The 23,754-nt window shown below is 36.7% G+C and overlaps 1 protein-coding gene across 2 annotated transcripts in view; it reads right to left on the reverse strand.

Moving 5' to 3' along the window:
• PPME1 (protein phosphatase methylesterase 1) overlaps positions 1–23,754 on the reverse strand; it is a 66,323-nt gene that overhangs the window by 20,940 nt on the left and 21,629 nt on the right. For both annotated transcript variants that reach the window (XM_028515807.2, XM_028515808.2), the window contains exons 2-7: positions 22,831–22,924; positions 22,180–22,272; positions 10,147–10,204; positions 8,602–8,653; positions 2,047–2,201; positions 936–1,026 (exon numbers count right to left, since the gene is read on the reverse strand). In XM_028515807.2, coding sequence (XP_028371608.1) covers positions 936–1,026; positions 2,047–2,201; positions 8,602–8,653; positions 10,147–10,204; positions 22,180–22,272; positions 22,831–22,924 — 543 coding nt within the window. The remainder of the gene's footprint in view (positions 1–935; positions 1,027–2,046; positions 2,202–8,601; positions 8,654–10,146; positions 10,205–22,179; positions 22,273–22,830; positions 22,925–23,754) is intronic.

Below are 23,754 nucleotides of genomic sequence, written 5' to 3' on the forward strand. Positions count from 1 at the left end.
CCAAATAGGAACACACCAAGCACATCATAATTACATTAGCCAAGATTAAAATGAAGGAGAGAATTCTAGAAGCAGCAAGAGATAAGGGGACAGTCACCTACAAAGGAGTTCCCATTAGACTATCAGCTGATTTCTCAAAAGAAAACTTGCAGGCATGAAGGGGCTGGGAAGAAGTATTCCAAGTCGTAAAAGGCAAGGACCTACATCCAAGATTGCTCTATCCAGCAAAGCAATCATTTATAATGGAAGGGCAGATAAAGCGCTTCTCAGATAAGGTCAAGTTAAAAGAGCTCATCATCACCAAGCCCTTATTATATGAAATGTTAAAGGGACTTATCTAAGAAAAAGAAGACAAAAAACATGTACAGTAAAATAACAGCAAACTCACAATAATTAACAACCACACCTAAAACAAAAACAAAAATAAACTAAGCAAACAACTAGAACAGGAATAGAACCACAGAAACGGAGAACACATGGAGGGTTAGCAACAGGGGAGTGGGAGGAGGAGAGAAGGGGAAAAGGTACAGAGAATGAGTAGCATAGATGGTAGATAGAAAATAGACAGGGGGAAGGCAAGAATAGTATGGGAAATGTAGAAGCTAAAGAACTTATAAGTATGGCACATGGACATGAACTAAAGGGGAGGAATGTGGGTGGGAGAGGGTGTGCAGGGGGGAGGGAAGTGAAGGGGGAAATGGGACAACTGTAATAGCATAATCAATAAAATATATTTTTTAAAAAAGGGAGGGCATTATTTGTGCTGGACTCTGTATTTATTTTTAAATTCCAGTCTTTACATAATTGTTTCCACCCATGAAATAACTACAAAGCTAAGGTGAGAAATTATTCCTTTGACCTTGGTACTTGAGCTGATGAAAAAGAAAGCTACAATCTAACATTTAAAATATAGACAAGACAGATTTGTGGATTACCTCCATTCAATGGCATTTTCCAGAGACTTGAAGGTTTTAGGACGGCCACGTAAGAAATTCTGCATGCTATTAAGGGCATCCATGGCTGTACCTAGATGTTAAACAAAAATTTTAACCATAGCACTTATCATTTTCTAAGCATTTACACTTACTGGGCCAACTATATACATCTGCTGCAATGACGGCAGAATTCAGTGCTGCTTGGGGAAAAGAAGATGCAGTTTAATAAAATTCAGAAGACTGATGTGATAGCCAAGCTACAAGATGGACTCCAATGATTTTGCCTCCTGATATTCTCTCCTTCATGAAGTAACCCTACAATGAACAGAGCTGCCTTGTATAAGCAATAGTCTGGCTGCTGAGACTGGGTCATGGAACACAGGGCAGCTTCTTTTTAAATGTTAAATAAAATTAGGGGATATACATATAATTTAAATGTTATGCAGCCATACAAGAAGTTTATGAAGAGTTTCTTATGTCACAGGGAATGATTATGTAATATGGGGTGTAGGTGAAACTGGGTGGATGTATCGAAAAATACAAACTTTCAGTTGCAAAGTAAGTTCTGGGGATGCAATGTACAGCATGGTGACTATAGTTAATAATACTGTAGCATATAGTTAAAAGTTGCTAAGAGAATAGATCTTAAGTTCTCATGACAAGAAAAATAATGTTTAAACTATGTGTGGTGATGGATATTAACTAGATATATTATGGTGATCATTTTGCAATATATACAGGGTGAGACAAAAGGTGGTTTACAGCTGTGAGTATGTGATACACAGAGTTCATTCTTGTATTATTATTTATTATTGTATTATTTCCCAGACAAACTGTAAACCTACCTTTGCTCCACTCTGTACATATATCATTATTTTGTATACCTGAAACTAATACGAAGTTATATATATCCATTATATCCCAATTTTTAAAAGAACTTGGAATACCTTTGCCACAAAATAGCATAAAAGAAAGATATGAAAGACAAAGGGACATACTACAAGATGAATGAAATCAACAATAAATTAAAACATGAAAACAATAATCTACCAGGGATAGCTCTTGTAAGTCAAAGATTTTGATTCCAGTAGCTTAGCACAAGAAACTTTACCTTCCACAACATCAATCATGCACAGACCCAGGAGGCTTGGCACCAGGTTGGATGATGCCGTGTGGACTGCAATAGCACCGCCCATGCTATGTCCAATTAGCATAATTGGAGGAGGGAGGTCCCCATACATGGCTTCAACCACATTACCAACATCCCTGCAAAGAGAAGGAAAAAAAGCTGGAAATGCTCTCTGACAACACTGTAAAGTAGTTTTCCTAATTCCTTCCTTTGGTCTGTAACTAACCATTCTAGGACTGTAGAGATCTACTGGGCCACCTTACAAATGTAACTATATAAAACTCCTAACAGTGTCCTCGGAATCTACTCATGTAGCCACACACCCAGCTCTTCTGATAAATGGCAGTTTAAGGATTAAGAACCCACATTTTCTGACTTTCATTTACATCACACTTTCACTGTTCTACACATTTAGTACAATTACATAAACATATACCTTTAGTTTAAACCTAAGCATAAAGTTCTGGACTAAACATTTAACTGCTCTGTGCTTCAGTTCCCCCATCTATAAAACAGAAAAACAACTTTATTAAGCATTAAAATGTAGTGAAGTTTAGAGTTACAAGATGAATTACAGCTCCAGTCTATTTTTTATTATAGGGACTTGGATTAGTTATTTAACCTCTCATAGTTTCAACATCTATAAAATGAAAATGAGAATATCATTTACTATTCTGAATGTGAAAATACTTTGAAAAGAGTAAAGTGCTATACAAATGTTAATTATTATTTATAATGTCATATAAAGTTGTTTGAAATATTAACATAAATGTTAAGTATATGTTCTGAGAAACTAGAAAGATATTCAGAGCTAGTTTTAATTGGCTTCTCTCTTAGCCTTTAATTATGAGTGTATCTGTTTAACAAAGTCAAACCTTATAGCTTTGAAAATGAGAACCGAAGTAGGAACTTAGGTTTTTATTTGCTATAGGCCTTTTTGGCTATAGCAATAGGTAAGTATGGTGTGTTTGTAGGAACCACAGGCTCTACCGTCTTCTTTTGGGAGTGGCTGAGTCAGTCAAGTTCAAAAGACAGTTTTGTCTTGCTGAGTGTCACTACATTCCTCAAGCACTCACACAGTGTTAGCGAAAAACAGCAGGTGTGGATGTAGGGGCATAGCTTTTCAAATATGGTCTCCACACTATTTGGAATAGCAAAGGTAAATGTTTCTTAAGGAATTAATCTTAAAAACCTCACACAACAATTACAAATGTCAGTCAGGTAGCTGCAGCATCTGCAGACAATCTGAATTGGAGATAAAGGAGGCCACACAATTTTATGAGTGAAACAAGTAATAGTGTAATATTCATTTGGAGTTAAATTTAAGGCTAAGATTTTTAGTTAGTAGCAGATATAATGAGTAAAATAAAAGAATGTTACAGAAGATTATCTAAATCCAGGTCTCCTTAAAACACTGCATGAAGGTGGATAAGTTCTGAAACAAACCAACTTAATAGTGTATCTAAGCTTAGGAAAGGTATATTTCATCTGGATAAAAGTTGGTTATGATCAATCACTTAATCATCTATCACCAAGAGAAAAGTATTCTCATTAAAGTTAGTCAAATTATTCAGTCAGTAAGATTAGGGCCTTATTTGAGACATGTCCTGAAATTTCAGGAAAAAAAAAAAAAAGATAAAGTAGAGGGGATTAACTACAAATCTAGTCTGTGACTGGATGTACCACAATTTTGGTAGCTGCTCTTTAGGGGGATTCTCTCATATTTATTAATACTCTGTTCATTTCCTCAGAAGCATATCAGACCTGATGGAAAAATGAGTATCAGAATAACCCGAGCTCAAATCTTGGCTCTTCTATATTCAGTAGAGTTGCATCTTAAGTAGGGTATAGGTTCTAAAGGTGATATGTAAGGTGAAAATCATGCTGTCAGTACTATTTGTAAACCTCAGTAACCACCCATTAAGCATGCCTATTTTGGGATTTTTGTTTCACAGACTGACTAGATTAAGAAATCATATAAACATTTTATTGATTAGACTACTTCAACAAGAATTCAGACTCCCAGCCAACATGGAGGCATAGGTAGGTATACTTTACCTCCTTGTACAATCAAAAGAAGGACAACAAAAATTTAAAAACAAAAAGTAACCAGAACTGCCAGAAATTGAATTGTATGGAAGTCCGACAACCAAGTAGTTACAAAAGAAACATTCATTCAGACTGGTAGGAGGGGCGCAGATGGGCAGCTGGGGCAGAGAGGACACACAGCGAGGTAGTGGCTGGCAGACTGGGTGGTCCCATATTTGCATGCTGATAAACTGGGAGGAACAACTGGGGAATGAGACAGACCACGCAACCCAGGGTTCCAGTGTGGGAAAAGAAGGCCTCAAAATCTCTGCTGTAAAAACCTGTGTGAACTGCAGGCCAGGAAAAACTCCCAGCCTCACAGGAGAGTTTGTTGGAAAGACTCACAGGGTCCTAGAACGTACACAAACCCACCCACCAGGGAATCAGCACCAGAAGGACCCAATTTGTTTGTGGGTAGTGGGGGAAGTGACTGAAAGTGGGGCAAGAGCTGAGCAAGCAGCACTGCTCCCTCTTGACTCCTCTCCCACATACAGCGTTGGTTGCCCCACCCTGGAGAATACCTAAGGCTCTGCCCCTTACTACATAACAGGTGCATCAGACAAAGAAATATGGTCCAAATGAAAGAATAGATCAAAACTCCAAAAGTAGAACTAAGAGATGAAGAGATAGCCAACCTATCAGATGCAGAGTTCAAAACACTAGTGATCAGAAAGCTCACAGAAATGGTTGAGTGTGGTCACAAAATAAAGGAAAAAGTGAAGGCTATGCAAAGTGAAATAAAGAAAAATATACAGGGAACTAACAGTGAAGGGAAGGAAACCCGATCTCAAATCAATGATTTGGAGCAGAAGGAAGAAATAAACCTCAACCAGTACAGAAGAAATAAGAATTCAAAAAAATCAGGAGACACTTAAGAACATCCAGGGCAACTTTAACATTCCAACATCTGAATCATAGGGGTGCCAGAAGAAGAAGAGGAACCGCAAGAAATGAAAAATTTATTTGAAAAAAATAATAAAGGAGAATTTCCCTAATCTGGCAAAGGAAATAGACTTCCAGGAAGTCCAGGAAGCTCAGAGAGTCCCAAACAAGTTGGATCCAAGGAAGTACACACCAAGGCACATCATTAATCAAGATTAAAGATAAGGAGAGAATCTTAAAAGCAGCCAGAGAAAAGGAGAGTTACTTACAAAGGAGTGCCCTTAAGACTATCATCTGATTTCTCAAAAGAAACCTTGCAAGCAAGGGGCTAGAAAGAAGTATTCAAAGTCATGAAAGGCAAGGACCTACATCTAAGATTACTCTATCCAACAAAACTATCATTTAGAATGGAAGAACAGATAAAGTACTTCCCAGAGAAGGTCAAGTTAAAGGAGTTCATCATCATCAAGCCGTAGTTAAATGAAGTGTTAAAGGGACTTATCTAAGCAAAAGAAGATGATCAAAGCTATGAATAGTAAAATGACAACAAATTCACAACTATCAACAACTGAACTTAAAACAAAAACAAAAACAAAACAAACACCTAGAACAGGAACAGAATCACAGAAATAGAGATTACATAGAGGGTTATCAGCACAGAGGGGGAAGGGAGAAAATGGGGGAAAGGTACAGGGAATAAGAAGCATAAATGGTACGTACAAAATAGACAGGGGGAGGACAAGAATAGTGTAAGAAATGGAGAAGCCAAAGACTTATATATATGACCCATGGACATGAACTAAGGTGGAAGAATGATGGTGGCAGAGGGATACAGGGTGGAAGGGAATCAAGGGGAGAAAAAAACGGGACAACTGTAATAGCATAATCAATAAAATATACTTTAAAAAATAAAAGAATAAAAAGAAAAAAGAACAAGAATTCAAATTATTGGATCTTCTCATTTTTGGTAATCATCATCAGTTATAGATAATTTTAATTTTAATTTTCTTTTTAACTTTCTTGTGCCAATTACCAACTTATTGTCTCTCAGCTCCAATTCCCCTTACATTGCATTTTCTGCAAATTGGATCTGAAGCCTTTAAATGTTTTTTCTTTGCCAGCTGGCAAGATGTTAAGAGGACATAGGAGAGACATTGCAGAAAGAGAGAGTTTTGTTCCTGCTTCATGTGTGTTTACTCCACCAAGTTCCTGAAACTTGCAGTTCCCTCAGCATGGGAAGTTTGTAGCTCCTGGGTCACATATAGCTTCCCCAGTGTCAACTTCTCCAGCAATTCATACCCCCATCCCCAGTTTTTCCTTCCTAGTTTTTTTGAGGTATAATTGGCACACAAAAACAGTGGTACATAATTAATGTACACAATTTGGTAAGTTTGGAGATTTATATTTATATTTGTGTTAATATCACCACAGTCAAGAATTACCTTGATCACATCCATCACCTCCAAAAGTTGCCTTGCATCACTTTTGTGTATGTGTTTATGTTTGGGTATATGGAGTAAGAACACTTACCATAAATCTGCCCTTTTAAACTTTTAGGTACACAATATCTTATTGGTACCTACTGGTACCATGTTGTACAGCAGATGTCTGGAACCACCCCCAATATTTATCTCACCAGAGTGTGTCTGGTGAGATAATCTCCCTCTGAACAGCTTCCCCTGTGCCCTAGACAGCAGAATTATGACAAGTTCTACCAATGTGACATCAAAAGTGACTTCTCTGCCTCCATTCAGAGCCACTGTCATGAGTTCTCCAGCAAGGTTTAGATATCAATTTCTACCCATTAGTGTTTTACCTCAGCCCACGGAATGGTGGCTGCTTCTTACATCAGCTATTACTGTATTCTTTCTTTTCTACAGAATTTTTCTCAGCTTTACTGAGGTATAATTGATAAAATTGTAATATCCTTAAAGTGTACATAATTTGACACACAGATAAACTGTGAAATGATTCCCACAATCAAGTTAATGAACCCTATGTTCTTTAGATTTCTCTTTACTTCTCACTATCTAGTTCTTCATTACTGCAATCCCGTTATAGTTAATAAAATCTTTAAATTAAACTTTCCCTGTTCGAATTACTAAGTGGTTTCTCTCTCCTGTGTGTCCCAGACTGACACTACTAGTAAGGTCCTCAATTAATTCTTCAATTTCCTCTAGAAAGCCAGCCAAGCCATCATCACCCTTTGTCTGGTTGCCTCGCCACTTAAATGATGTATTTCACTTTTTTGTCAACAGTCAAGATACCCTTTAAGTCCTTAAAAATCATTCACAAATCTTTCCATAGGTATGACTAACATGTTTATTATTTCAGGCTTTATTGTTCTCACCTTATAAAAGCATTATTAGAACTGAGGGAACAGATTCTTGGCTCCCTGTCTGTGGTTTCTAAGGCATATGCTCACTGCGTAAAATGGTGTTCATGCATTGTTTGTCTCTCTTGCCCCCTTCCCTCTCTACCAAGCACTCTAACTGAATGATCATAATTTTGGTCTATTAACTATGTGACCTCATATAGTTATTCAACCTATCTGAGCTAGTTTCCTCACTGGTAAAAAAAAATGATAATATCTATATACTACAATTAATAATGTAGATAAATTTATATAATTTAAGCAATTATTTATTCTTAATAAATGCTTATTTTACACTTAATAAAGCCTGGCAAATAAAAGGACACAAATACCATCTATTATAACAATAAAATTTTGGCCATATGAGTTTGGGTTTTAAAGGAAAAACAGTTTACTCTTGGTTTAAAGCTACTAAGCTAAGAAGGGACAAGATATTTTTTAGCTAAAGTTGGTCAACTACTTGAGAGGACATGTATTAAGTACATGCATGTATGAAAACAGGGTAATGAGAGGAATTCTGCTTATAATACAGACTGGTGTTCCCAAACACCAGTCATAGGACTGGCTATATCAGATTCCTCTATAAAGCTTTATCAAAATATGAATGCTCTGATCCCACTAGTAGAAGCACGAATTCAGGTGTTGTGAGGTAGGGCCAAATCACCTGTATTTTAGTCACTTTTCAGGTGATTCTGATGAGTGACCAGGTTTAAAAGCCACTGTATATGCTACATTCATCTTTTGAGACCTAGGGTATAACTACATTTTCCTTTAATACTCTGTTTCTGTCTTACTACAAAAGTTGGACAAAGAATGTGGGCAGGATACCTTAAGAACATTTCACAGGGCCTCTTGTATACAACTACTTTGCCAACCATGGGTCCCCAATTGATATCCAAATTCTGTTCAACAATATCAACAAAAGAAAATTTTTCAAAAGCCAACACAAACTAAACTGTGCCCTAAAGAATTTTCAAGTGTTTTATGTATAGCTATCACATTGAATATACCAAGAAAAACGAATTTTTCTTTCAAGATTAAATAGTGAGGAGATATCAGATATATAAGTAAAAAAGACCAAAGAATGTACTAATTATTGCCCAAAAATCTCACCAAGAAAATGATAAAAGTACACTACTCTTTAGAATACTAATGAAAACCAGGTTATGTATAAACAATATTGGATTACTTACTTTGCCATTGTTTCTGCAGACAAGTCTTCAGAATTCTTGACTTTCGTTTCACCTAAAAAAATATTAAGAACAATTTTTTAAATCTTCATCTGAGGACATTTTTTAACAGTCTTTAGAGTGAGAGGAAGGGAAAGAGGAAGAGAGGAAGGGAAAGAGGAAAAGAGGAAGAGAAACAATGCCCTGACTGGTGTGGCTTGGTTGAGTGTCGTCCTGTGAAGCGAAAGGTGGTGGGTTTAACTCCCACTCGGGGAACATACCTAGGTTGCAGATTCAGTCCCTGGAGGGTGTGATCAAGAGGCAACTGATATATGTTTCTCTCCCTCTCTTTCTCCCTCCCTTCCCCTCTCTCTAATAATAAATAAAATCTTAAAAGAAAAAAAGAAAAAAGAAACACTGCTGTAAGAGAGAAGCAATGGTTGCCTCTCATATGCGCCCGTACCGGGTATCAAAACTGCAACCTCTTGGTGTACGGGAGGGACAACACTCCAACTGAGCCACACCAGCCCAGGCTAAAAAATATTTTGAAAATAAAATTCCCAAGGATAGAAATTATAAATGCAAGAGTACTGTCTTTCAAAATATCTCCCTTTTGAACAATGAAATGGGAACTTTATACTTACACAGAGGGAACCAAAACAACCTGGAATTTATAAAACATTGTGTATTTGTTCTTACATATTTAAACTTCAGTCACCGTCACAGCTCTCTCCATTTGACGCAATACACCTATTGAGACATTTTTCCCACTGCTCAAAATAGTTTTTGAATTTGTCAAGTTTTTATGCCTTTTAGTGCTTCTGATTTTTTTTTTGTTTGTTTCATCTCTTCCACATTGGCAAAACGTTTCCCTTTGAGGACCATTTTTATCCAGGGAAACAAACAAAAATAATGTCATTCAGGGCAAGCTCAGGTGAATAGGGAGGGTGGGGCACAGGGGTCACACCATTTTTGGTGGAAACCTCTGAACACTCAGTGCAGTGTGAGGAGGTGTGCTCGTAAATCACCCATCATGAAATGGGCAAATGTGATGAAGAGTCTAAAAAAAATTCACTGAAGCCCAATATAACCTCTCACAACAACGCCAGCTAGTACACTGAAATAAGTGGGTTCCTAGAACACTCCCCTAGCGGAGGAAGCCTGTACGACATAAGGGACCTGCTTTCTGGAAGATAATTCTGGGGTTACTTGGGTCCCCTTTCATATGGTGGGCTTAGCAAGAATTTTCTGTTACAGACATATGTTTATAGTTGGACATCCTAAAGAAGATAATTACGGTAGCCTAAAAAAGATTTATTCACATTCCTCATACATCACAAGCATCAGAATTTGGTTACATTAAAGGGCATTTTCTTAGCAAAACAACAACCTATATATTTGTGTGTATTTATAAAACAGTTGCAAAAACTGCAAGCTAGAACTTCCCTCAAAATGCCCAAATGAAACAGACCAAATTATGTGATGGGTACATTGAAATCTGTAATATTTAATACTATTCAAAGGGCTTGGTAAATATGTCATTCAGTCAGAAATAAGAACTTCACTCACCATGACCTCGCAGATCCAAAGCCACAATCCTACATTGAACCCTACTAATGATGGCTGCCTAGGAGGAAAAGGAAAAGCAGTAAGATATATCTGGGTTAGCAAATCTTTCCCCATTACCGATAACTTCGTTGAATGAACTGCCATCAGAATTCAAGGATATCAAGACAATCAAAAGAAGACTTTCTAATTTTAAGCAAAAATTTTTAAACAATTTTCTGCTTTTTTGTTGCATATAACAGCTTTATACCAACTTCAAAATATGGCTTTCTCCAGCTAAATCCCTCTATACACCTTAACTCTTCCTAGATTTTCATGAAACACAGAGTGAGCATCTTTAACCAGTGATTCTCTGTGTTCTGCTATTAACTATTATTTTCATCCATATTCTTTGGTTATCTTTTCCCTACTCTGGAAGGGAAATTCCCTAGATGAGGACCATGAGTCAGTTAATATCTTGGCTCAGGATATCACACAAATGTAACACTCAGATCATGACATAATTCTGAAAGCAGTACAAGTCATGAAACCTACCAAAGGTTCACTTAAGACAGATGCAGGAGTACACATAAGCTCATACTGCAGTTAAATAAAAATATATTTAAAAAGAAATCATATATCACGGGAAGCTACAATTTTAGAGGTTTAAACAAACCATAAATAATTGGGGATCTTCTTAAATGAACTAAATTCTTCGACAATAATACATCACAACTAGTAAATGCCATCAACATTTCTTAACTTTTAAGAACAAAACAAGACACCTGTGTAGACTAACCCTCACATTTCATGAATGAAGAAACTGAGGCCACAAGAAAGGACATTATTTGCTCAGGGTCACATAACAAGTTAATAGTAAATACATAACCACAATCAAGGTAAGTTACCAATATAATATTCAAAGTGTAACACAAGTCTAGTTCATTTCTTCCTTCCTCCCTCCCTCCCTACCTCCCTTTCATTTATTTAAAAGAGAGGGGAAGGGATGGAAAAAGAAAGACAGAGAAACACTGATGTGAGAGAGAAACATTGATCGGCTACCTCTTGTACACACTCTGACTGGGGACCAAACCCTTAACCTAGGCATGTGCCCTGACTATGAATCGAACCGGCAACATTTGTGGGATGACTCCCAACCAATTGAGCCACACTGGTCAGGACACAAGTCAGATTTCATAAATCACATCCCCCCATATTATTTTTATTTTAAGCTATTAAATATATCACCTTGAATATATTATAAATATGTTGAAAACATAGAAAAGAAAAAAGAAAAAAAAACCTCTTTGACTTGCTATCCAAATGTAGCCCTTTGTCATCTCTTTGGGTATTTCCTGTGATCTTTTCCTCTCAGCTTTATTATTACTGACATATATGTAAGTTTACGGTATACAATGTGATGATTTGAAACACATGTATACTGCAAAATGATTACAAGAAGGTTAGTTGGCACCTGTTTTCTTACATACTGTGTGTGTGTGTTGGTAACATTTAAGATCTACTCTTTTAACAGCTTTCAAGTATATAATATACTATAATTCATTATAGTCACCATGCCATAAATTAGATCCCCAGAACTTACTCATCTTATAGATGGGAGTTTGTACCCTTTTACCAATATTTCCCCATATCCCCCGGCCTTCTAGCCCCAATCTCTATTCCTATGAGTTCAGCTCTTTTAGATTCTGCATACATGAGAACATACAGTATTTGTGTTTGTCTGCCTTATTTCACCTAGCATAACATCCTCAAGGTTCTCCATGTTGTTCCAAAAGGCAGGATTCCCTTTTATATGGCTGAACAATATTCCTGTGTGTGTGTGTATCACATTTTCCTTTTCCATTTATCCAATAACAGATGTTCAGGTTGTTTCCATGTCTTGGCTATTGTGCATAACACTGCTATGAACTTGGGGGTGCAGCTACCTCTTTGAGATAGTGTTTTCATTTCCTTTGAATATTATCCAGAAGTGGGATTGTTGGATCATTTGGTAGTTCTACTTTTAACTTTTTGAAGATGCTTCATACTGTTTTCCATGGCTGTAACCAATTTACATTCCCACCAACAGTGGACAAGGGTTCCCTTTTATTTCATGCAGCCTCACCAAAACACTTGTCTCTCACCTTTTTGATAATAATGACTATTTTGATAATAGTCATTTCAACAGTGGTGAGGTAATAGATATCTCATTGTGGTTTCAATTTGCATTTTCCTGATAATTAGTGATGTCAACCATCTTTTCTTGCACCTATTGGCCATTTATATTCTTCTTTGGAAAAATGTCTACTCAAGTTTTTTGCACATTTTTAATCAGACTTTATTTTGCTACTGAGTTGTATGAGTTCCTTATATATTTTGGATATTAACCCCTTATCAGATAGATGGTTTTCAAATATTTGCTTCTATTTTGTAGGTTGCATTTTCATTTTGCTATTTTGTTTTGTTTGCTTACAGACACTTTTTATTTTTTTAAAGATTTTACTTATTTATTTTTAGACAGAGGGGAAGGGAGAGAGAAAGAGGGGGGAGAAATATCAATATGTGGTTGCCTCTGGTGTGCCTCCTACTAGGGACCTGGCCTACAACACAAACATGTGCCCTGACTGGGAATCAAACCAGCAACCCTTTGGTTCGCAGGCCGGCGCTCAATTCACTGAGCCACACCAACCAGGACAAGATCCTTTTAGTTTGATATAGTCCCACTTGTTTATTTTTCCTTTTGGTGTTATATCCAAAAAATAATTGCCAAGGCCAATCAATGTCAAGTGGCTTTTTCCTTGTTTCCTTCCAGTAGTTTTACAGGTTCAGGTCTTACATTTAAGTCCCTAACACATTTCAAGTTACTTTGTGAGTGGTGTAAGATAGGGATCTAATTTCATTCTTCTGTATGTGGGTTAGCCAGTTTCCCCAGCACTGTTTATTTGAAAAAGACTATTCTTCCCCCATTGAATCTTCCTGGTTCTCTTGTCAAATATTAGTTGATCATATAATGCGTGGGTAATCAGAGGTCTTGATTCTGTTTCACTGGCCTATTTTTATGCCAATACCATATTGTTTTGATTACTATAGCTTTGTAATAAAATTTGAAATCAGAAATTGGGATGCCTTTAGCATTACTTCCAATCTAAGTGCTTCAGATGAATTATCTAACGCTCTCCTCCCAAGTCTTATTCAGACATAATTCTTACCATGTTACAGGTGAGGACATTTTACGGAGAGATTAAGTAACTTGCCTAGGGCCGGACAGCTATTAAATGGCAACGCCAAGATTAAAATCCAAGCAGCCTGGTTCCAGGTGGTTCTCAACTCAGGTTGCCTAACAGAATTATACAAGGAGCTTTAGGAATTACTACTGCCCAAGCTAACCCATCAGAAATTCTGATTTATCTGAGAGATCTGGGGTGGGGCCATGATAGTTAAACATTTTAGAGTTCCCCAGGTGATTCTAACAATTGTAAGTTCAGCCTAGTCCTAGACTAAAGCAAGTAAAATCTAAGCTGTAATAACATTTTGTTGTATCACTTTGTTATCTCACCTTATTATCTCCCTGAGAAGTAGGCTGGAAAAATATCAGCACAATTTTTGTTGCTGACAGAACAGGTTCTGAAAGGTATATGAAGTATTGGTAAAGGTGTGGAGAAACAGGTATCCTTACAAACATGAGATCCTCAAATTTTTTAATTTTGGCTAATTTGATGGGTGAAAAGTGTTACTCTTTTACTTTATATTTTCCTTATTAATAGTAAGATAGACACATTTTTGTAAGTTTATATATCCTCCTCTGTTACTTTTGTGCCTTCTGCAATAGATATTGTAAACTCATCTTAAACTGAGTGCCTGAGTGCACTTTATCAAGAACTGTACATCTTGTTTACTCTCACAACCACCCCATTAACTAGATGGTATTATACTCATTTTACAGATTAAGAAACTAAAGCTTGCCCTAGCTGGCATAGCTCAGTGGACTGAGTGCGGGCTGCGAACCAAAGTGTCACAGGTTCGATTCCCAGTCAGGATACATGCCTGGGTTGCAGGCCATGACCCCCAGCAACCTCACATTGATGTCTCTGTCTCTGTCTCTCTCTCTCTCTCCCTCTCTCTCTCTCCCCCTCCCTTCCCTCTCTAAAAATAAATAAATACAATCTTTAAAAAAAAGACACTAAAGCTTGGTAGATTAAGCTGTTTTAAGATTCAAACCCCAGTCTGTTTAAAATGAGACTCTTAAATTAAATCTTTGCTGTGTTATTTGAACACATGTGTCATCTCCATTTTCCCTATTAGACTTAAATCATAATATGAACAAGAGGACAGCAAATATGTTTAATTCTCCACTGTATCCACAGCACCTAGCATAAATGCCTGGTAAAATGCAGGCGGTTAACAAGTATTTTCTGATTGGCTAATCTTGTTAAAGTGTGAACTCTCAATAGGAGGGCTGGGGGACATAGAAGAGGATTTGGGGAGGATAAATGTTATGGAAGGAGACTTGACTTGGGATGGTGAACACAATACAAATATAGATGATGTGTCATAGAACTGTACACCTGAAACATATATAATTTTATAAACCTACGTCACCCCAATAAATTCAATTTAAAAAGTTTTAAAAAAAGGTGAACTCTCATTTTTCTACCTTTAGTAATCCAGCACAATACCTGAAATATAGAACATACTCAGTAAATATGTGCTACATGAATTGAATTAACTGGAAGAAACAATAGGATTCAACAAACACTTCAGATTCAATTCCTGACTTCAATCCATTCTCACTTGTTTGGTCACAAGTCCCTCAGAGGTACCAAACCTGAAAATAACTAACTGGAGGCTGGCAAAATTTAGCCTGCTGAGACTGCATTTATTAATGAGCTCCCACTGTTCCCTTCCTCTCTCAGCCAAACTTCAATTTCTGCTTAGTTCTGGATTCTCATGGCAATAGGCCAGTCTGTTTTACCCAGTACTTGCTGATGGAGAGGCCTAGAGAAGCCCTAAGTATTTCACCACCCACCATATATGATCAACTTGATTGTTATTAATTCTTTATTTTTAGTTTTCACCCAAGGACATGCTTATTGATTTTTTTTAGAGAGGGGAGGGAGAGAAACATCAATATGAGAGAGAAGCACCAATCAGTTACCTCTCACACATGCCCCAACTGGGGACCAAACATGCAACCTAGGCATGTGCCCTGACCAGAAATCAAACCCACAACCTTTCAGTTTATGAAATGAGGCTCCAACCAACTGAGCCACACCAGCCAGGGCACTATAACAACTCCTTATTCCTTGGTTACATTCAGTATATTAACCATTGCTAGTATACTGAATTCTGAAAAATTAATTTTGTATAGATCTTAAGCTTACTCTTTTTTTAAGATTTTATTTATTTTATTTTTTAGAGAAGGAAGGGAGGGAGAGAAAGAGAGAGAAACATCAATGTGCAGTTGCTGGGGGCCGTGGCCTGCAACCCAGGCATGTGCCCTGACTGGGAATCAAACCTGCTACACTTTGGTTTGCAGCCTGCGCTCAAACCAAGCTTACTCTTTAAAACACTGTAATTTCCCTCTCTTAGTTATCACCCTTTAATAAAAAAATTATTTCTCTCTCTCACACACACGTTTTTTTTTTTTTCCTGTTCCTAAAGCCGAAAATAGAAATGATTTCTTTTGATAATAGAACTTATTCAGGTGAATCTCTGGTATCCCCCCAAAAGACCCACAAAACATTTAATGCAAAAATGATCCAGAGATTTTATAAAATGATGGCTAAGGAGGAACTTTAGGATATATTCACAATTAAATGCTACAATATGCACTACACTAGTATACTACCAAGATGATGCTCACTTTTATTCTGTAGAGGGCTTTGTCTGCTTTGAAACTGCCCCAGTCTTTATAAGTTCAGCCTTATGTATGTCAAAAATATATCTCTACGGTCTCTGCCCTGAGTCTCCACTCTCAAGGCAGTGTAGAACTGGTCTTCAGAGAAAATTGACACTGCAGGCAGACAGAGGTAGGTTTGAGTGTTGGTGCCATGACTGGCTATTATTTCTCTAAATTCCAATGTTCTCATCTGCCTAACCTCACAAAAATATAAAAAGGATTAAATGGAATCATGTAGGTAAGCAAAGTACCCGGCACATAATAATTGTTTAAAATATTTGGCTGATTTTTAAAAAATTAATATTACAGCTGAAAGCAAATATTATGCCTCCCAAGTCTGCTTTTCTCAGGCCAAACATTTCAGTTTGTTTACTGAACGCTATTGGTTTCAGTACTCTCATCTTGGCTGCTCTTTTTTGGACAAGTCTCAGTTTGCCAATCTCCTTTGAACCTGTGGGATACAGAACTGAATACAACCTTGAGTACAACTTTTGAAATATAAACTCTTTCCTTTGAAAAAAGTGTCCAGTAAAAAAAATCCATCTTTATGTTACAGAAGTAATAAAAGAAAGTTTACAACTGAAAGAAAATTTAGAAAACAGAAAAACAGCTTTTTCCATAGTGTCCAGGAGAATTGTTTTAAAAGATTGTATATTATCTTGTCTTATAGGTACATCCAGTTTATTTAGCCATTTATTGTTGGACATTGGGATTGTTAATTTTAGACAAACAGCTTTTCCTGTATTTGGTATTTTTCCTTAGAACAGATTCTTAGAAGAACAATTTCTGTGTCAAATGGTATAAATATCTGATGATTCAATCACAGTGTAAATTACTTTCCCAAAGAGCTCTACTGACAATGCCACCAACAATGTTTGCAAGTATTTGTTTTCTAGTACCTATGCCAACATTGAGGATTGGTTTTGAAAAATATTAATTTGATACATAAAGAAATGATACTTCCTATGAATTGTATCTGATGACTAGTGAGGATGAACATTCTCTGCTTATTCAATAAAACTATCTTGTCAGATCCTTTGGCCTCATGTCTCCTGGAGTTTGGAATTTGTTTTAACCATCTCATACAACTTCTTTATGTATCAGCCATATGTAAATGATTTATTGTCATTTGATAAAGACTTTAGGAAAATTACATGATTTTCTGCTTTCTTAAACAGAATATAATGAACAAAACTTAACCTCTATTAATTGTTCAGAGCTGGTATTAACTTATTCAAGGAAGAACTACTGAGCATCAACTCCATGCCAGGCCCTGGGTACTAGACATATAAGGGTGAATAAAACACAGTCTCTGCTCTCAGAGGTCTCATGATCTAGCATCATAGATATCAAGCAGTTGTTCATCTCTTCCTTTGTCTGTCAGTATACTTGTCCTCCTATGCTAGTGCCTCTGTGCTTCTATTTTATGCCTAATGTTACCGATTATTATCTGGGTGAAGGTCTGAGGGAAATTCTGCCTCTTGTGATTAAAAGGTGCTTGAGCAACTTATTCCTGCTATTTGCCAGAGCTGCCTTTGGATTCACAGACATGTTCCAGTGCTTGAGGAAATACGAGCTCTAGAATCCAGTCAATTGCAAGAGCACTAACTTTCATGTAGCAATTTTTATTTTCAAAGCACAGTCACATATAAACACATTCAGTAGGCTGGTACATGTCAGGAATAACAACAAAAAAGGGCAGGCAATTTAACCAGCCAAAGTTCAAGCTATAAAGTTAATTGAGTGGTGAGGAATTCCCTTGGTTTCACCAGTAAACCAGGTAAGCAACTAGGACACAATGATCTATCTATAAAGGAGTTTCACAAAGTGTGAGAATCAGCAGATACTTCAGATTCAATTGTTTTTGATGTTTGAGAAAAAAAGGAATCAAGTGGTCAAATACATTTGGAAGAGATGGTTGAAATTAACTAGATTTATTGAAGGACACCCCAAAGACTTTAATAATATACTGATATCTGGGATGAATTTGCAAGCGAGGTATAAAAAAAAGAACATTGTATGTAATGTTTCTCAAACTCATTTAATCACAAAATCCCTACTTCATTAATTTTTCATGGAATTTGTTACTTGTAGACTATATTCTGGTAAAAGAACTAGAGGTATCTGCTATAATGATACAAGTATAATAATGTCAGTAGCTATCTATCAATTACCTCCTCTATGTCAGGCTTTCCATGTTATTTCATTGTCCCAATTGATGAGATGAAATTATTTAATATCAGTACATGTCAATAGCTTATTATCAAATTTGTACAAAGCTTTTAATTTACAAAGTTTTCATATCCATTACTTCACATAATCCTCAAAGAAACTCTGAAGTATAAGGGAACTGTACTTGGAGAATGAAGGCTTATGAGGCTTGCTCAAGGGCTTGAGTAGCTTCCTCAAGGATACACTACTAAAACTGGTAAAACTGGAGCTAGAAATCACATCTTCCGACTTCTACTTCATTGTTCCTTCTATCAGTGTCAAAAGCAACAGCTGTTTTGTTGAAAAGTCTATTCTAGCCCTATCTAGATCCTTTATTTCTAAGGACTCTGAATACTCAAATAGGTAACGTTAGCTCTGATTTTGCACTAGACTACTAGGGAGCTACTCAAAAGTTCAAAGTATATAGTTAGGCCACCTCTAGCCTACATATGTAATTCTCTTCAAACTTTACAAAATCCTGTAACCCATTAAGTACTATCCTTGGAATAAAGCTCTTCCTATCCACAGACTACCTTTTGCCGAATTTCTTATGAAACAGAGCCTGGAGTCACTATTCCTAGCAAGTTTCAACACAGCTGCCTGCATGTTAACATGCCAATTAAGATGGTGCCTCTTTCTTCTCCCCAGTCACACATTTCTTTCCTTTCATGTCTCCAATGTGTTAAGCTGCCCAGCGACAGTATAGTAGCTTAGAGGAGAGCCAGGCAAGTCATGGTACAGGAGCCATTTCTGGTGGCTCTGACCTTGGCTCAGGGCAACTAGGGTATATTTATTTCTGTAACTGCTAAATTAGGAAGATGTTGCTATTAACTGTTCATTCAAGAACATTCCCTGAGCACACAATACAAGGCAGGCAAAAATAAACCATGCTCTTTGCGTCTAAAAAAGCTTACAATTTAGTTAAGGAATGTAAATGACTAAAGCTATGCTCCTAAGGACTGGAAATGTGGCTAGTCCAAACTGAGATGTGCTATAAGTATAAAATACACACTGTATTTCAAAGACAGTGTAAAAAATAAAGTGAAATATCTCAACAGTAATTTTTATATTACCTTTTGGAATGATAAAATTTTGAGTATAATGACTTAAATAAAATATATATTAAAATTAGCCCTGGCTGGTGTGGCTCAGTGGATTGCACACCAGCCTGTGAACCAAAAAGTCACTGGTTTGATTCCCAGTCAGGGCACATGCCTGGGTTGTGGGCTAGGTCCCCTAGCTGGGGGTGTGCAAGAGGCAACCAATCAATGTATCTCTCACACATTGATGTGTCTCTCTTTCTCTTTCTCCCTCCCTTCCCCAATCTCTAAAAATAAATAAATAAAATATTTTTAAAAATAAAGTATATGTTAAAATTATTTTCACCTGTTTCTTTTCACCTATTTAATGTCCCTACTAGGAAATTTAAAATTACATATATGGCCCTGGCTGGCGTAGCTCAGTGGATTGAGCCCGGGCTGGGAACCAAAGTGTCCCAGGTTCGATTCCCAGCCAGGGTACATGCCTGGGTTGCAGGCCATAACCCCCAGCAACCGCACATTGATGTTTCTCTCTCTCTCTATCTCCCTCCCTTCTCTCTCTAAAAATAAATAAATAAAATCTTAAAAAAATTACATATATGGCTTGCATTATATCTCTATTAGACAATACATGTCTAGAGACATGAAATAGTCTGGCATGCGTGAGCAAATTGTACAGCCATGTCCTAAAGCAAAAGAAAGGAAGTAAACAAGAGAGGGACAAATCATTTAATCATTTACTACAGTTGAGTAAGTACCTATGTTTCAAGAATCATGTCAGGCACTGGGAAACAAAAAAGAGTAAGACGTTTTCCCTGTTCTCAAGGACTTCATAGTCTAATAGACAAAACCAGAAGGTGATTTTATATATCTAATCCCAATAATCCTGCCAGAAACAAAATTGTGTATTCAGAAGCCTTCTTAACTCTAAAGCCATCTGGCTCTAAGTATCTAGGGCTATATTCCCACTTGCTCCCATTTTATATCATTCAGACTCTCTAGTGGTAAATGGAGGAAGTGTGTATATCTGTTTGATACACATAAGGAGGTATGACAATTTCACTTTAGACAGGAATGTTGCTAGGATCTTCCTTTGCAGTGTCTCTTTTTGCACATGGACTGTCTCATCCCAAAGTCAAGGATATTAGGAAGATCTAAAACTAACAGCATTCACATAGACACTTATCTTCTACTCCAGACCAGGGTATCATCAACCAAATACTGCTTACTTCCTAGTAGCTCACAAGTACCATTAAAATACAAAATATTATTTGTATAAAAGAAGAAATATTTTCTAAATACTTATGGGACATCTCCATGTATAAAGTATTACAATAAGCTCTATGAGGGAGACAAATAAAAAATAGACTATCTCTAGCTAAAGCACTTGGGTAGAGTCTTGGGTATGTCTGTTTATCCATACTTAGATGACTGAGATACAGACACCCATTTTTTAAAAAGATTTTATTTATTTATTTTTAGACAGAGGGGAAGGGTGGGAGAGAAGGAGAAAAACATCAGTGTGTGGTTGTCTATCATGCATCCCCTATTAGGGACTTGGCCCGCAACCCAGGCATGTGCCCTGACTGGGAATCGAACTGGCAACCCTTTGGTTTGCTGGCCGGCACTCAATTCACTGAGCTACACCAGCCAGGGTGACAGACCCCCACTTTTGACAAGGCATAAATCCCATCCCCCTTATCCCAATGAAATATATATAAACAAGGGTTTGATCTCAAAAATATATAAAGAACTCATAAGACTCTACACCAGGAAGACAAACAATATAATTAAAAAATGAGCAAAGGACCTGAACAGACACTTCTCCAAGGAGGACATACTGAGGGCCCATATGAAAGAATACTCAACATCACTAGCTGTCAGAGAGATGCTAATTAAAACCACAATGAGATACCACTTCACACCATCATTAATGGCCATCATTAACAAATCAACAACAACAAGTGCTGGTGAGGTTGTGGAAAAAAAGGAACCCATGTGCACTGTTGGTGGGAATGCAGACTGGTGCAGCCACTGTGGAAAACAGTATGGAATTTCCTCAAAAAACTGAAAATGGAACTGCCTTTTGATCCAGTGATTCCACTGCTGAGATTATAACCTAAGAATCCTGAAACACCAATTCAAAAGGAACAATAAAACCCAATGTTCACAGCTAAGTGCTGGAAACAGCCTAAGTGCCCATCAGTAAATGAATGGATCAAAAAACTGTGGTACATTTACACAACAGAATACTATGCAGCAGAAAGAAAGAAGGAACTTCTACCCTTCATAGAAGCTTGGATGGAACTGGAGAGCATTATGCTAAGTGAAATAAGCCAGGCGGTGAAAGACAAATACCATATGATCTCGTCTATTAGTGGAACCTAATCAACAAAACCCACAAGCGGGCAAAATAGAACCAGAGGCATAGAAATAAAGAACAAACTGACAGTGACCAGAGGGAAGGGGGAAGGAGGATCGTGGGGGAAAGGAGGGGAAGAGTTACACCAAGGAACATGTATAAAGGACCCATGGGCATGGACAACGGGGTGAGGACTGACTGTGGGAGCATGGGGATGGAGTGTGCATGCGGGGCAGGGGAGTGCAATGGGAGGGAAATGTGTTCACCTGTAATTAAACAATAATAAAAAATAGTTATCTATATATATAAAAAATATAAAAAACATTTTATAAACTGAAGAATTCATGCACTGAAACCCACCCAGTTAAGAACCTCTAGTTTATCTTTGGCCTACCATGATAAATATAAAATTGACTGACATCCATAACCCTTTTATATCAAGTCATATGACTGAGTACAGAAGGAAGAGTTAGGCTAATTAAATTTATCCAGAAGTAAACAATGATTTTGCTAACATCAACTTTTACTATCAACTACTTACTTACCGTGAACACAGCCCAGGAAAGGGCGGAATGGCCTCCTCCATGCAGAAGGAGTAGGACAGGACCCTCTGAACCACTCTTATAAACTCGAAAAGTGTATGAATAGTTAAAGAAAACATATCTAAGCTTTTGTTCACTGAAGTTTTTGATTAATTACTCATAATAATGCTGATTAGAAAACTTATGCAGCACTGAGCTACGTGCAAAGCTGCAAACTTCCAAACTCAAGGGACACTTAAATAGAAGTTTCTAAGATAACAAACTTCTGTTTTTGAAGCAAGGACTCAGAGTGACCATTTTTCAATAGGAAAAAAAAAAGGATTCTCTTTGTGCTTCTGAAGACACAGTCCCTGGTTTCTAGACACTAAAAACCAGTTCAACTCACTTAATTTATGAAACTTTCCCCTGGGCCATTAAGGTATATATGTTTCAGAAATTTAATTCTTAATCCTTTCCCCATGCATTAGACAATTATAAGCAAGTAATATATTGGCCTTGACTTATAGGCAATATTCCATACTGCATAAAATAACAGGTGAAGAATAAAAATGAAATAAACAATAGGAATAAAGAATATTTTAGGAACTACACAACTTTTCTAACTTAAACAACACTATAAGCTTACTGAAGAATAAGCCATTTTGCAAAGGATATATCCTTGCCAGTTTCATTCTCTACTTCTACATCTTCCATGGACTCAAAGTACTGACTCCAAGGAACAGGCGAAAAGTCCCGCTTTCTTCCAGGGCTAAGGAAATAAAAAGAGGGAGAGAGATTTCAAGTAAAAAATAGTTATGCATGAAAAGATAAAATCTTGATCAAATAAATGCTAAATGCAAATCTGAAATGAAAATAATGAGGGTATTTTCCCTTAAAGATATGAAGAGTTTTCATACACAAAGTAGTACATTAAAAATGTGTTTCTAAAAGTTCAAATACTTTTAAGAGTAAAAACTTTAGGATTTGAAGAAATTCATTAGTATACTTTCATCACAAATGTTTTCCGTGTATATATACACCACAGAACCCAATAGATCTTTCTCCTTGTTCTTGGCTATAGGCTCATTCTTATCCTCTCAACCTACTTTAATATCATTCTTGTTACAATCATTTTTGGTCACTTATGCTTCTTCATACCTTTAACACCTCGTATAATTTCATGCTATCATTTCCCAACCAATAAATATTCAGTCTTCACAGAAGGCAAACTGGTAATATTAATGCCTTCAATTCCTAGAAATTTATCTGAATATATGCTCACAAAGAAGTTAAATGACTTATCTATTCAATCTAGCACTGTCTGTAGCAGAAAAAAGTTGAAAACAACCTAAACACCCACCAAAAGGTAAATGATTAAAATAAATTGTAAACAGAGAAATACTATTTAGTTGTTAAAAGGAAACATTTATTTATTTCTGAAGGAAACATTTATATACTGATAAAATTCTTTATATATGGGAAGATACACTGTTAAGTAAACTAACTTGATTACATATCAAGTTTGGTACATATTACCATTTGGATAAAAATAGGAAATATGTATAAATCCAATTGCTTATATATATTTAGAATATCTCT

Source organism: Phyllostomus discolor, chromosome 6, assembly GCF_004126475.2.
Source record: "Phyllostomus discolor isolate MPI-MPIP mPhyDis1 chromosome 6, mPhyDis1.pri.v3, whole genome shotgun sequence".
NCBI classification, from domain to species: Eukaryota; Metazoa; Chordata; class Mammalia; order Chiroptera; family Phyllostomidae; genus Phyllostomus; species Phyllostomus discolor.